The sequence below is a fragment of the Vigna unguiculata genome, chromosome 7 (genome assembly GCF_037176805.1).
Source record: "Vigna unguiculata cultivar grain cowpea cultivar isolate G323 ecotype 2 chromosome 7, ASM3717680v1, whole genome shotgun sequence".
NCBI classification, from domain to species: domain Eukaryota; kingdom Viridiplantae; phylum Streptophyta; class Magnoliopsida; order Fabales; family Fabaceae; genus Vigna; species Vigna unguiculata.
The window spans coordinates 15,152,694-15,168,275 of record NC_140798.1 but is presented as its reverse complement, the minus strand read 5'-3'; the positions used below and the strand labels follow the sequence as shown (position 1 = coordinate 15,168,275).

Sequence of the window (15,582 nt, the reverse complement as noted above, 5' to 3'; positions counted from 1 at the left end):
GATGGGGGTTATGGTACTGTAATTTTGATTTGTGGCCAAATCCTGTGATTTGAGAATCCAAACGTGTTTACATTATGTTTTATGATTTGGTTGATGAATGAGAACGAATGAAAAGGGATTGCGTGTAAATTGGCATTGTTTTGGTGTCTCTGATGCACGAGTAGTGGCGAAACTCTGCATGTTTCGCCCAAGCGACTCCCTCTCGCCTAGGCGAGAGTTGTAGGAGTTCATACAGGATTAGGCTCAAGCATTTCGCTTAAGCGACCAAGACTGGGTTTGAGCGAGACGTAGTCTCACTTAGGCGAGAGACACTCGCCTAAGCGAGGTCGCGATGAGTCTTGTGCATGTTTGAGTGTGACTTCTCGTTTAGACGAGGTGCGTGTTGTCTTTTGAGCGATGGTATGGCTCGCTCAGGCGAGAGGATCTCGCCTGAGCGAGATGACGTGATGATGCTATTGTTTTAAGGTCGCTCAGGCGAGGTGAGCTAGCCTAAGCGAGACTGAGGGCTTAGTTTGGGCGAGAGTCCCTAGCTTAAGCAAGTTCATGTGAATTACCATATTTGTGTGTGCTTGTGTGTGTGATTGGATACTTTTTCATAAGTATAGGAAGTATATGCATGTGGTGTGGTGTTTGGGCTTGAAGGACTAAGTCCAATAGGGGTATGGGATGTGCTTGATGGTTGGACACATGATGGGCATGGAACTGGATGAGTTCTCGTCGGCTACCAATGGGCGAGGAGTCCTTGGTATGGTGATTACATGTGTTAGGCGCACGATGGGCAAGGAACTGATATGTTCCCGTCGGTTACTATTGGGCGAGGAGTCCATAGTATGGTGATTGCGTGCGTGCCAAGGTCCAAGTTGAGAAGGCTTAGATGTTTTACTACATACGAGGAGTCTGTAGGGCAGGACTATGAGCGGGATAGGCTCATAGGGTTGGACCACGAATGGATTAGTTTCGTGGAAGCACAGTGAAGTCCTAAGACCTAGTTCATGCATATGACTCATGAAGGACTATGAGGTCATGGTTGGGAAATTTGACAAATTGTGAAATTTTAGTTATGTTATTTTGGAATGGGCGGCATATTTATTTCATGTATCTATTTATATATAATGTGCATAGCTCACCCTTTCTGTGTGTGTGTGGCGATGATCGGATAACTTGTTATCCGAGAGCAGATGATGTGACAAGTGGGCCAGGAGATGCATAGAGACGGAGAGCAGGGGCTACTTGGGCTTTTGAAAGCATTTTTACTTTTGGATTTTGATGTAACTTTAATTATGCTAGACTTTATTAACTTTTGTATAGAACGATAGTGAACTATGTTATGGTTACTATTTTGTTTTAAAATTTCCCGAGTTTTTGGGAAATGGTATTATATTAAATGAGGCATTTTTTTATTTCTTATTTTAATTATTAAATATTAGTAATATTCCTTAGGGATGTTACACACCAAACTGCCTTTGTAATCGCCGCCGCCTGGCGGCAAGTAGGGTGTCGCTAGGCGGTGCATCAGTACCAGACACAAAATAGGTTTTTTTGCACCAGCCACGAGATTCCTCATACCTTGATTTGATACACAATCCAATTACACCAAACCTCACCAATTCGTATCAATTTTACCAAACCACAAGGCCCATTATTATGCTTTTTGTGTCATATAATTTTGGTATAATTAGCATAGATTTATCATTCCTTCCCTTCCACAAACCCAAACTCTCATCATGACTATTCATACATGACTTTCTATAAACACCGTCAAATTCAATTGCTGAAATATCATAAACATATAATATCATACACAACATCACATTTAGAAATCAAAATGACCAGTGCACCAACCAAAAGTCAGAGAAAATTGCGCATTATGTCGCGCCGCCTGGCGGACATTCAACCATGCCAGGCGGTTCATGTCAAAATCTCCAAACAGAGGTGAAATATGATGCATCGCCTGGCGGCTCGGGCTGTACCGTCAGGCGGTTTCCGGGCAGAACCCGGAAACTCCAAAAAATAGCATCCAATAAGGTGGGGGTTTCATGCAATGGGTCACAGCAAGGCACACACATTCAAACACGAATAAAAGTACAATGAACAGCTCCCCTTACCTGGATTCCCTGCTCCAAATTCGAATTCTTGATGGGTCTCTAACCTAAAAGCTCTCTTAGTCTTCCCTTTCACTCCAACAATATTTTCCACTCTCAATTCTCTCGACACCCACCACGAAACACTTCTGGAACCCACTACTTGAATGTCACACACAATGCAGCACCCCCTTCCCTTCCAATTCTCTTCTCTCTCACAATTACTCCCTAATTAAATAAGATTAACTCTAAAACGAAAATACCATTAAGTCTTTGGTTTAATGGTCAATCAAATATCATTATGGTTTTCTCTCTAGCCTCTCAAGCTATCTCCCTTGGTAGCTAGGGTTTTCTATCTTTTCGTCTCCATGCCAAAAACAAAATTAGGCAAAAATAGAGTTTAGTTCTTATCCTTAGCAAGACTTGAACCCACAACCTATCAATTACCAAGTCAAATGCACAACCAATTCAACCAAATTCACAATTGTGATAATTCCTACAATTTTAGGATCTTATTATCACGTCTAGCATTCAAGTATATCATCAAGTCAAATGCACAACCAATTCAACCAAAAACACACAATTGGCATACATAGGACTTAAACCCAAGTCCTCTCACACAATCAAAGTACTCTCAACCACTTGAGCTAGTACTTTTCTACGTCATAGTTTTCTGCATTAAATGCCTTAAAGGCTTCTATTACCCGCATTTATTAAATAATTATTTAATTAACTATTTAATTTTCTCGGGTCTTACAGCAAGAAAAAAAAATCACTTTAATTGGGATGGTAATTTCCATTCAAGCTTCATTATGGTTTGTTTTTCCAGCCCTCTTGGCTGCCTCTCTAAGCTAGGGTTTCTCTGCCTCTTCACATTCATGCCAAAATTAATTTTAGCAAAAAGAAAGCTTAATTTGGATCTACCAAGGTTTGAACCTATAACCATGCCAATGTCAAATCAATGCACAACCATTCAATCATGTTTCGTGGTAATTCTTATAATTCTAGGATTATATTATCATGCACCATGATCACACATATTCTCAAAAGAATAAAATAATTAATTTAACACACAATTTCGCATACATAGGACTTGAACCCAAGTCCTCTCACACAATTAAGTACTTATGGCTTCTTCTTGTCTCCATTGAAGCTTGCATGAAGGATGGAGGCTCCATGAATAGTGTTGGATGCGGAAGCATGAAGGAAAGAAGCTTAAGGTGTTTGGTTTGGTGTAGCTGAAAGGATTCTTAAGAGAGGTGAGGCCAACTCCTAAAGAAGAAGACTAGAGTAAACTATAGAAGAGTTTACTCTAAGGTGAGCTCAAAAGATATTTGCGAACAAATTTGGATAGCAATTCATTACTCAATTTCAAGATGAATTTTGCATGTCTTAATCCTTCTATTTATAGGCCAAAAAAAGATCAAGGAGTCTCCAAAAAGTGAAGGGAAAAAGGAGTCTAGAAAGTTGAATTTTTGAGCCAAAAGGGAGCATGTGAGAGGTGTGACTTGCCACCTAAGCAAGTCACACTTGTCTTGCCATGGGAAGCTAATTGATACGATCCTATCCAGGAAAAAGTATGATCGTTTCTGAATTTGAATCATCAAGAGGCACGACACGAATAAATCCACGACACAATAAATCTAAGAAGAACGCGGAATAAGACAAAGATGGGGGACGCCACAATCTAGCAGATTGATAAGTCAAGTGAAGATTCGCCACAAAGATGTTAATCTTTGATAAGAACCGGAGGCCTAAGCCAAGAACAAAGAGAATCCTCTCTTTAATGAAATAAAATTTAATATATGACTAAAAGTCCCTACATTGTTTTTGGTACCTCTATAAATAGGCACAGAAGTTTAGAGAAACCTAAGAACCCTACAAGATGGACCAAGCCCAAAACATCAAAACATAAACTAATTTATAAAAGAAAGCCCAAAGCCCAAAAACATAGAACATAACTAATTTCTAAGAGGAAAGTCAAAGTCTAAAAACATAAACTAATTTTCCTAAAAACTATCTTCAAATGTGCTTTAAGCCATGATCTTCATATTCTTTGAATTTCAGATTGCTTGTAGCATTAGGAGCCTTGAATAGTTTTGATCTTTCAATCTTTTGCTCCTAGCCCTTGTCATAGGTCCTTTAAATTTTAAAGGTTCATCTTCAAGTTCTTCTTGTATGGAATCTTGGGATAGTCCTCTATCATTCCCTCCTTCTTGAAGAGAATTTGTCCTCAAATTTGTCTCACTTGAAGATTCCTTATCATTCTCTCGTGTTTGGAGAGAATTCGACTCGAATTCAAGAAGGTTTTATGCACAAACACAAACATAAATCAAAGACACAAATCGGAAATAAAATAATAGAAATTCTACCAAAATGAGATTTGGATCCTGAAAAAGGTCAATCTCTTATTATAAAAGATTTTGGAGTTCTGCCTCTAGGGTCAAATACCCACCTGCACCAATCATCAAATAATTTTAAATTAAAGATAAAATGCTCAAAGAAAAGAAAAGGAATATTGCTCAAACAAACAATCCAATTATAGGTATGACTTTGATCACCCATAGGTTTGTTAGAAATGGGTAAACAAGCTAATTCATGAGCATATATTTCTAAGCTTGTGTCTTTTTTTATCATCATTTCGTCTTTCCATTGTTGATCTCCTTGTTGCTTGATGAATAAGTGTTCCTTAAGTATCCTTTCGTCTTTCCATTGTTGATGTCATTGCTCTTTGATGAATAAATCGTCCATAGGCAATAAAACAATAAGAGAAAAGTTAGTACATTTTTTCATTGACAATTCATAATACTCTCTTATTTCTTTTTCTTTTTCTCTCTTTTCTTCCTTCTCTCTTCTTCTACTCTCTTCTTTCTTTAATTTTTCTCGCTCTTCTTTCTCTTTTCTCTCTCCTTCTTCTTTCTCCTCTCTCTCGCTCTTTTCTTTCTCTTCTTTTTCTCTCTTTTCTTCCTTCCCTCTTTTTCTATTCTCTTCTTTCTTTATTTTTTTCTCGCTCTTCTTTCTATTTTCTCTTTCCTTCTTCTTTCTCCTCTCTCTCACTCTTTACTTTCTCTTCTTTTTCTCTCTTTTCTTTCTCGTCTCTTTCTCTCTCGTCTCTTTCTCTCTTTTCCTTTACTTCATTTTCTATAAGTGTTTCCTTCTCATGGGCTTTTTTTAGCTTTCGATTTTGCCTTCTTTTCAATACATATAATTTTTGCATTGTTCTTTCTTCCTCCTCTCTCAAGTATGAAATGTAGTTCTTGAGGTCTTCATGAGTCATAGGACTTGCATACCCATTAGGACATTGATGAGTTTCATGCCCATAGCCTTCACATTTGGAACATCTTAGTGTTCTTGTCTTTGGCAATGATTTTCTATCAGGATTGTGCTTCCATTTAATACTAGCAATCTTGCCAATTAGCTTTATAGTTATGGATTCCAAGGCATTAATGTATGCTACCAAGACCTCATAAACACTAGGTGTATCTCTACATGCCACTCTCTTGGTACGTTCAAGTCCTTGAACCAAATGATCTTGGTTAGGAGTGGGATAATTTAAACCATATGTTAAACTAGTTCCATAAGGATGCTTCTGTGAAAACATGTTTCATTACTCAATATTTGCTAATTCCTACAAGAAAATGTTAGTATAATAAAATATATTTAGGACCTCACCACTCCGCTAAGTGTTTCACTCAATTTTCCACTCGTGTATCACACGGCTTTTTATTGAATGTACTCTCTTGCCTTTTACCACTCAAATTCCCTTTAGGACTTGGCAAAGAACTCTAGTAACTTAAGCAAAGAGTAACAAACCATGTGAAAAATGTTGCGAGATCTAAATCTTGACTTTAGAGGACAAAGAAAATTCAAAACTCTAGACAAAACTTCAAGGAATGTTAAAGACACAAAATAAGAAAATTAAAATTAGAAAATAATAGGACTACCAAAGAGATTTAAAGGAGACAACACGGAGACTCTAAGACAAAGACTGATTGCCAGTAGATATCAATAAACCACAAATAAAATTGTAACAAAAAGTTGTGTTGAACTCCCCCTTTTTTTTATCCTTTTTTTTTTCTATATATATTGTTTCCTTTTGACTTTGATCCACAATATCTTTTTTTGTATATTTTTTTTTGCAGTTCAACACAAAAACAAACTAAACAATTTATCCTTCAAACTCTCATACTCAAGTAAATCAAAGTAAGTGCACTTGCAAATCCCAAACACAAACAAATAATTTCCACGAATAAAATGTAGAAATACACAATTTAAACAAAGAACAGAAAAGAGAAAAAAATACTTAAAAAAAAAAAAAAAACTCAACCAAATTGGAAACAACCTTAGGGGTTTTACTCCTTACAAATGAAACAAACAAAATTAAAAATAAAACACAAGACAAATCGACATTGAAAAATTGTAGTTTTTTTTATATGACAGAAAAATAACATAGAAGAGGAAATTCAAACCAGAACCTTGCTCTGATACCAGATGATACGATCCTATCTAGGAAAGAGTATGATCGTTTCTGAATTTGAATCCTCAAGAGGCACGACACGAATAAATCAGAGAAGAACGCATAATAAGACAGAGATGGGGGACGCCACAATCTAGCAGATTAACAAGTCAAGTGAAGATTCGCCACAAAGATGTTAATCTTTGATAAGAACCGGAGGCCTAAGCCAAGAACAAAGAGAATCCTCTCTTTAATGAAATCAAATTCAATATATGACTAAAAGTCCTTACATTGTTTTTGGTACCTCTATATATAGGCACATAAGTTTAAGAAAACCTGAGAACCCTACAAGATGGCCCAAGCCCAAAACACCAAAACATAAACTAATTTATAAAAGAAAGCCCAAAAACATAGAACATAACTAATTTCTAATAGGAAACCCAAAGTCTAAAAACATAAACTAATTTTCCTAAAAACTATCTTCAAATGTGCTTCAAGCCATGATCTTCATATTCTTTGAATTTCAGATTGCTTGTAGCATTAGGAGCCTTGAATAGTTTTGATCTTTCAATCTCTTGTTCCTTACCCTTGTCATAGGTCCTTTAAATTGTAAAGATTCATCTTCAAGTTCTTCTTGTATGGAATCTTGGGATAGTCCTCTATTACTAACTCTCATCCTTGGAGAGCAAGTTTGAGAAGCTTCTAGGCTTTTCTATAGTAGACACACTACTCTCGGCCCATTTAACCCAATTTCCCTTTTTGGTCCAAAATTACTTCTAAAGCCCAATTTTCTCTAAGGCCCAATACATGGCACAAAGAAAACCCTATTCTACTAGGCCCAAAATAAAATCCTAATCTAGTATTTACAAGCAAAGAGTCCTAGGCTAGGTCTTCACATCTTCCTTGGCTCATATGAAGTTCATTTTGGGCCTTGCATGCGCATTTAAGGCTCATTCCTCTTGTATTCTCCTAGCCATGGCTCTTGTTGTAGGTCCCTTGGCTCGAGGCATCTCATCAAGTACTCTCAACCATTTGATGTCATAAAGTCTCCCACTACCAGCATTTATTAATTAATTAATTAAATTTCGCGGGTCTTACACGTGACACCTCCATGTTGCAAGTGATCTGAAATTTGTGGATCTTAGATCTAGATCTAGGCACACATTTTTCAACTTGCATGGCAACATTTGAATCACATTTCACATAGCATTTAGCTTGCATTTGGAGCTTGCCTTCTACTATAAATGAAGAGGCATTTTTCAAGGCAATTTTTACTAATTTAACACTAAAGTGGTTTCCACACATATTTTTAATACAACATTGAGGTTTTCAAGGTAATTGTCAAATGATGAACCAAAAACAAAGAAATCAACCATGAATACCTCTATGCTTTTTTCAATTAAATCTGAAAAGATGGAAAGCATACACCTTCAAAAAGTTGTTGGAGCATTGCATAGGCCAAATGGTATTTTTCTGTAAGCAAAGATTCCAAATGGACAATTAAATTATGTCTTCTCTTGGTCCAATGGATATCCTATTATTTCATTATAGCATGAGTATCCATCAAAAAAACAATAGTATGCTTGTCCAATAAGTCTCTCTAACATTTGATTTGCAAATGGAAGTAGGAAGTGATCATTTCTGATGACTTGATTCAATTTCCTGTAATCAATGCATATTCTCCATCCTATCACTGTTCTTGTGGGAATGAGTTCATTATTCTCATTTTGAATCATTGTCATTCCACCCTTTTTAGACACCACTTGAACGGGACTAACCCAAGCACTATCTGATATTGGATATATCATTCGAACCTCAAGCAGTTTTGTGACTTTTTTTCTCACCACCTCCTTCATAGTGGGGTTGAGATGCCTTTGAGGTTGAGTCACAGGTTTGTACTCATCCTCCATCAAAATTTTGTGTATACAATAAGATGGACCAATACCTTTTAAATCAGATAAAAAGTCCAGCTTATTGCATCTTTGTTGGCCTTCAATACCTTCATTGGCCTTGTTTCTTCTTCACTTCTGAGGGTGCTACAGAGAATTACAAATTGGCTACCATTTTCTTCAAGAGAAACATATTTTAGATGGGTTGGTAGCTGCTTCAGCTCCAATTTGAGTTGTTGCTCTTGTTCTTTATTTCTGGAGTTGAGCTCCAAATTTAGAGTTGTGGTAGATGAAACTTCTTTGGTTGATCCAAATCTTTTAAGCACTTTTGAATTTCCTGTTAAGACTTTCTCCAGAGGGTCTATTGTTGTAACCTTTTCTTTGTTCTCCAAACATACCTCATCAAGTGCATCCATCCTAAAGTAATCCTTTTTGTCAATAGGTTCAAAATTTTAAGAAGTCAAAAATTACATAATCACATAAAGTAATGTGTTACTCTCCACTTTTTAACCTCTCAAAATTTTAAAAATCACATTTAATTTTTAACCTCTAAAAATTTTATATCAATGGTGTTAGTCTTCATCCTTACAATTTTCATTCTAATTTTAAACTGATTGTAACCCTAAACCAAAAATATTTAATAAAAATGTGAATTTTAATGAAAACATCATTATACTTTTATGTAAAAATTAAATTTGGTTTCAATTTCTAAAGGGACAAAATTGTTCCATTTTGAGAAAAAATTGTGACTAAATTGAACCAGAACAACGAATACAAGAACTAAATTGAATATAAAATATTGACTTTGATATGTCACGTTGTTAGACTGACACATAAAAATTAAAACAAAATTAAAACAAAAAACAAAATAATCACAAAATAACATGTGATTGTCATTGTTCATTACTGTTAATTATTTAAATAATATTAAAAAAATAATTAAATTAAACAAGATTAACAAGAAATTTAATTAAAAGAATAGTAAGATTAAATTGAGACAAGTGAACGAAGTAGAGAAATATAAAAAATAGTGAATAATGCATTTGTATTTGCTGATTTTGCAAAGAAGTAGGAATGAAGGAAAATATATTTGACATTCTTCGTACTTACGAAAAGAAAGGTACACATGATCAATTGATACAGGAATACATTACGAATATTTTATTACTTTTTTCATTTTAAATTAAATATTAATACAAATAATTATAATAAAAAATAAAAATAACATTATTATTAACATTAATAATTTAATTATAATTTAATAATTGATTAAAATTAATTTATAATAATAAAATAACTTGATCATTTTATAAGTATGTGTTTTTATAATTTTCTCTGAAAATAATTATATATATCGAATTATTTTCTTTTTTTTTCACATTATCTCTAATAATTCTACAATTGTATTCTCTGTCATCGTAATTTTTTTTTTATCTCTTTAAATCCAGTTCTTAATATAAACAAAGCATAGAATGAAAAAGCGATGGCCTTGAAGTAAAGAAAGCCGAAGAATGAAAAGGTTTCGAAAAATGTGTATATCATCACTTTTGTCTTTTTTGTGTATAATTAAAAACCAAAATTATAATTTTAGTAAGTGGATAGGAATATTAGAATAGAGTGAGAAGGAGTGAGTGTTAATGTTGTTGATAAAAGGCCCATGATAGAAGTGGAAAAGGAATGTAGGTAGACGGCGTTACGCGTCGCTTTCTACAACACGACACACCAAGTCGGCGAGTGCGGCGCACCACTGTCGCTTGTTTCCACAGCAGGTTTCTGTCCGAAAATATTTCCTGCAAATTCTCCTTATACTAAGAGTATACCAAACCAACAACCTCAAAACACAAAATGGCTGTCTTGTCAATACTCCTCCTTTCTCTTCTCTTCTCTGTCTCCCACCAGCAACCTCATTTGGACTCCTCCGAACAAGAATCAGTGTACCAGATTCTTCACTCCCTCAACCCCACCATTCCCTGGCGCAACCTCTTCCCCGACGACCTCTGCCTCTCCGCCCCGCACGGCGTTGTTTGCGACTACCCCACGCAACTCAACCAAACGCCCCACATTGTCGAACTAAGCTTCGGCTACGTTTCCGATGAAACCCCCAACCCTCCTTGCTCCCCCAATGCCACCCTCCACTTTCATCTCTTCAACTCCTTCCCCTACCTCCGCAAACTCTTCTTCTATAACTGCTTCAACCACACCCCTCTTTCTCTCTCTCCCTCCTTCTCTCTCCCTTCCTCCCTCCAGGAACTTGTTTTCATCAACAACCCCTCTTTCATTTCACCCCTCGCTTCTCTCCTTCAAAACCTCACCTCTCTCCGCAGACTTATCCTCATCGGAAACGCTTTTCACGGCCACCTCCCCTCTCAGATTCCTGCCTTCCTCAACTTGGAAGAGCTTACTCTCTCAAGAAACAACCTTAGCGGTCAAATTCCTTCCACTTTCGGCCTCCTCAATCAACTCAAACTTCTTGATCTCAGCGGGAACAACTTTCAAGCTTGTTTACCAGACTCGCTTGGGAATCTCTCTCGGCTTTTGAAGCTTGATTTGAGCTTCAACGCTTTTGGTTGCAGAATCCCCGAGAGTTTAAGAGGCTTGCGGAGTTTGGAGTTTTTGGATTTAAGCTTCAACCGTTTGGGCAGTTTCGGCGTGCCTTTGTTTCTGGGGGAGCTCCCAACGTTGAAGGAAGTGTATCTGAGTGGGAATTCTCTCTCCGGGGCGATTCCGGAAATATGGGAAAATCTGGGGGGTGTTCAGAGATTGGGGCTTTCGGAGATGGGTCTGGTGGGTAGCATCCCTGTTTCGATGGGGGTATATTTGAAAAATTTGTCCTATCTTGGGCTTGATAACAACAACCTTGAAGGGCCTGTGCCCTTTGGGCTTTTGGAGTATGGTGGTGAGATAAACTTGGAGAACAACAATTTGAGTGGGAGAGTGAGATTATCAACAAGAGTAGGACAAAAGCTGAAGCTGAAGGTGGGAGGGAACAGAGGGCTATGTTTGGACAATATAATGGACAAGAAAACTGATGTTCCTGATGCTGTCGTTTTCAGTGGGGCTTCTTCTCTGCTGTGGTTTGATTCCCTTTTCCTTTTTAGCTTTGGGGTGCTTGTCTTCACGGGATTTTGAGGATGTTTTCCGTTGGTTCCCAAAAGGACAAATCCTTTTTGTCTCTTTAGTTACACTTTAAGGAGAAAGTTAGTTCTTTTTTACCACTAATAAACAACAAAAACATTGCATGCTAATTTACCGTATTTTTCTGTTACTTCAACTTTACTTTGCCTTATAAATCCTAAGAATGCGTTTGAAACGAAAATGTTGTAATTAATCTGAAAAAGAAAAAGTAATGAAACCAGAATGAACAAGTGCGTGATTACATATGATATGAGGAATGGGTGATAATACAATAGTGTGTCTCTATAGAGAAGGCCAAAAAGGAAGAAAGGACGCCAATAATAATAGTAATAATAGGAAATATAAAAATGGGGAAGGAAGGGTTCTTGTTCTGGTCTCAAGAGTTATCTATGCACAACACTAAACTAATAGGGCAACATTACATTAGAGCAAAAGATCGTGTTCAGTTTCATCAAAGGTGGTGTGGGTGTTCCTGGACTTGGATTGGGCCGGGGATCCAGAATCCGAAGCAGAATGGGCTTTGGTTCTGGATTTGGAAGGGACGCCACTAGAATGCTCCTTTGTCTTATGGCGACGAGACTTTTTAGGAATATTATTATTATTATTATTATCGGGTGAGGGTGAAGGCGGAGGAGGTAGTTGAAATGGATCCGGGTATTCGGGTATTCGGGGTGACTGGGCGATCTCATCTTTGTTCTTGTTGGAAGATTTCCTCGTTCGCGGTTTGCTTGTCTTTTCCTTTGTCGGAGAATCTGTAACACCCGTTGACTGTCTTTTAGATGCCTTGGGTAAATCCGATGATGACTCTCGATGATTTCTTCTCCTTGATTCTATGTGCAAAAACATTTTTAGGCAGTCAGAATAATAATAACAATACCCAAAACTTTTATTAATAAAACATGTACCTTCTGCAACTCGTTTCACTCCATTTTCTTGACCTTTATTCTGAACATCTACACTTGGAGAAGTTTTAAACTCGGTCATCTGAAAACACAAACCCCTCAACTCAAACAAACTCCTTCAGATTCTTTGGATCAAATATTTATAAGAAAATTGAGAATTACCCAGCTGGGAGAATTTACAGAGGGTCCATCCCACCCTATATGAGCCACGTGCTTTACATCTGTGGGAAGTCCGATCTGAATTTCTTGTTCTTTTTCACTCTCTGTCGTGTCAATTTTTAATTTTTTTTTAAGAGAGAAAAAAAGAATAATAATTTATTATGTATTATGCTAAGAAGAAGGCATGATCGGAAATGTAATAATGCCTACCAAATATTTGAGTAAAGTATCTAAAGCCTTTAAGAATGCCCTTCACCTTGCCGCCGGACATGCTCAACTCAACAAAATTTGATGCGTTTGAATTATCTTTTGGAAATTCACAATGTTGTAGTCGTAATTAGTTAACCTCAAGTAAAATCTGGAAGATGAGAAACCAACATTGATTTTGAGACAGGTCCACGACAAAACAACTTTGTCTGTTGAACATTCAGCAATGTGTGTATGCTGGAATTGAAGAAACGATCCCAAGAGAACCCCCCATGAAAGGAATGGTGGGAGGTATGTGCTTTTGGTTTCTTCTGAGTCTCTGCGAATATGGGTTTCTGCTTGTTTTCGTGTTTCAAGAAAGAGAATTGTAATGGTTCAAAAACTTGACGCAGTTTTTGACAAAAGTGTCATCAACATCCCAATGCTGACAAAAGGGCTCAATCCTTGCATTTTTCGTTCGTTCGTTTTTCCGCACAATCAAAGCCAGAAGCTTATCGAAATTTCTGCTGTGACAATCACAAATTTAAGCGAATCCAATTTCAACATGCTAAAATTAACAACCCTTTAACACCTCATTTCTACAAAAACTAACTCCTCCTCAATGGAAAATACCTCATTCCTATATTCATGCCAATTAATACCCTTATTTCCTTTTTACAATTATCCTCATATACGTAAAAATAAATAAAATTATCCATGTATAATCTTATACCACTATAGGAGTAAGAAGTCACAGTCCAGATAGAATAAATATTATTAACAAAACCATGTTATAAATTTAATTAGATATTGAATAATATTTAATATTATTCCACGTAATATTCAACACTTTCTCTGTAACATCCCATTTAATAGTTTTCCATACTATCAAACAAAACATTATATTACGGTCAAGCATAGCAGATAGTAAGAGCAAACAAAAACACGCGTGGAATAAACATCTCTAGTACAGTCCTCCACACGTAAACATCTAAGAACTCATATACATCAGATAAAAGCGGCTAGAGGGAATCCTAGACTACACCCAAAACCTTGAAATAAAACAGTAAAGGTCTAACTACAGTAGCACTCCTTGCCAATCTTCAACTTCTGTTCATGAGGAAGCATCTCCATCAGGTTTCAGTTCTGCTCCCACCAAACATAGGTGATCATTGCAAAGGGATATTATGCAAAAGCAAACACACAACAAGAAGGGTAAGCTAACTGAAGAAGCAAACATTAACACACTTCACAATAAAAGATGTCATTTATAGCAGGTAATTCAATCATAAATTCTAGACTCTATATCCGGATTGTGTAAGTGACGTTGGAGCTCTTGGTGGCTTGCACCTGTAACGGCTTCCAGACTCTGCAGAGTCTGGACACATGGAGTATTCACCCGACCGTTCCCAGGGTAAGTCCCCTCCACGTCTAAGACTTGATCGAGTCCGACGACGAGGACCTCCTGCTACTCCTCACGACATAATCCATTCTACTCTACCTGAGCTTGAACGATTACTGGAGTTTCAGGATACCAACCATTATAGATTCCTTACGTCCTTACACACACTACAATTACTACTTGAATTTCCCTTGAAATTCCATCCAAATTCCATTTCTTCTTACGTGCATTCATCCAATTAAATCATTCTATACATCAAAGGTAACATTTCAATCATACAGAGTCTAATTTACACAAAGATGCTTTAAAACACATACTTGTACCAAAGAAAACAGTTTTGGAAACATTACTACTGCAGTGCCTCTCGCTCAAGCTAGAAAGTCTAGCCTAGGCGAGAGGTTATCTCGCTCAGGCGAGCCAGTCTCGCCTAGGCGAGACACCAACAGTGGCAAAAATAGAAAATTGGGCGAACCCTCGCTCAGGCTAGGCTGGTTCGCTCAGGCGAGATCGTGATCTCGCTCAGGCGAGGCTTCGTGCAGGAACAGAGGTGCGTTTTCCTAGTATTTTCGCTCAGGCGAGCGGTACTCGCCTAGACGAAAATATCAGGTCACGAACCTGTTCCTTCATGCAGCAAGCCAGTTTCCCTTTAGCACCAATCAAATACTCATCAATTCACGCAATTTCAAACACCAAATCCATAAATCAAACATGCAATTCAAGCTTTTTCACGGATTTTCTAGAAACCTTAAAGAGAGGGTTAGCTTCCCTTACCTTCCCACAACAAAGCCCAAGCAAGATCAGCTCTCAATAGAAGAATGGTACCACTTCAACACTTAAGGAGCTGAAAGGGAATTCTAGACATGAGTTGATTCCCAAAATTCGACCCAACCACTTAAAGACCCTAAAATCAGAAAGAAGAAAGGTGAACTGAGGAAATTGAAATTCGACTTACGCGTAAGGATGGATCGAACGGCTTGGGGAGGGGGTTCTGTGGTGATCTCAGGTGATGTTGCTGTTGCTGAAAGAATGAAAACAAGGTTTAGGAACTGAATTTGGAAATCTGGACTTCCTTGGTGGTTAGAGAGAAGAAGGAGAATTGTGCAGAAGAGGGGTGTAGGTGAGTGGAGCGTAGTGTCCTTGTGTGTTGGCAGAGAGTGTTATTAGAAAAGGGGGAAAATAAAATAAATAAAGAAAAAGGGTTCTCACATTCTCAACATCCACTCTCTTGTTAACTAATTCAACCCTTTTAATCTTACAAAGTACCTTGCCTTCTTAGAACAAACTATTGCTTTCCATGTATTAGGATATAGTTTACTTTTAATGAGAAAACCTAAGAGCATGTATGAACACCGGAAAAGAAAAGAAAGAACAG

The 15,582-nt window shown here is 37.2% G+C and overlaps 2 protein-coding genes and 1 long non-coding RNA gene across 3 annotated transcripts; 1 reads left to right on the top strand and 2 right to left on the bottom strand.

Moving 5' to 3' along the window:
• Window positions 1-9,984: 9,984 nt before the first annotated feature.
• Window positions 9,985-11,671, top strand: RIC7 (ROP-interactive CRIB motif-containing protein 7). The gene has a single exon (XM_028082304.2). It carries the CDS (start codon window positions 10,272-10,274, stop codon window positions 11,553-11,555), a length of 1,284 nt encoding a protein of 427 aa, XP_027938105.1. The 5' UTR covers window positions 9,985-10,271; the 3' UTR covers window positions 11,556-11,671.
• Window positions 11,672-11,784: 113 nt separating this feature from the next.
• Window positions 11,785-13,239, bottom strand: LOC114192631 (CRIB domain-containing protein RIC6-like). The gene is made up of 4 exons (XM_028082410.2): window positions 12,833-13,239; window positions 12,626-12,726; window positions 12,467-12,545; window positions 11,785-12,391 (listed from the first exon to the last, which is right to left on the bottom strand). Exons 1-4 carry the CDS (start codon window positions 12,891-12,893, stop codon window positions 11,985-11,987), a joined length of 648 nt encoding a protein of 215 aa, XP_027938211.1. The 5' UTR covers window positions 12,894-13,239; the 3' UTR covers window positions 11,785-11,984.
• Window positions 13,240-13,812: 573 nt separating this feature from the next.
• LOC146884657 (uncharacterized) lies at window positions 13,813-15,398 on the bottom strand. Its single transcript, XR_014996613.1, has 3 exons — window positions 15,163-15,398; window positions 14,982-15,051; window positions 13,813-13,954 (listed from the first exon to the last, which is right to left on the bottom strand). It is a non-coding gene; the product is annotated as an uncharacterized LOC146884657 (long non-coding RNA).
• Window positions 15,399-15,582: the final 184 nt, after the last annotated feature.

Excerpts from the sequence above, each read along its gene's own strand:
- RIC7 (XM_028082304.2), top strand. The coding sequence starts at position 10,272 with ATGGCTGTCTTGTCAATACTCCTCCTTTCTCTTCTCTTCTCTGTCTCC.
- LOC114192631 (XM_028082410.2), bottom strand. The coding sequence starts at position 12,893 with ATGTCCGGCGGCAAGGTGAAGGGCATTCTTAAAGGCTTTAGATACTTT. Across the intron at positions 12,727-12,832 it reads ATACTTTACTCAAATATTTG|AGAGTGAAAAAGAACAAGAA; the intron begins GTAGGCATTATT and ends TTGACACGACAG. Across the intron at positions 12,392-12,466 it reads AGTGAAACGAGTTGCAGAAG|AATCAAGGAGAAGAAATCAT; the intron begins GTACATGTTTTA and ends TTTTGCACATAG.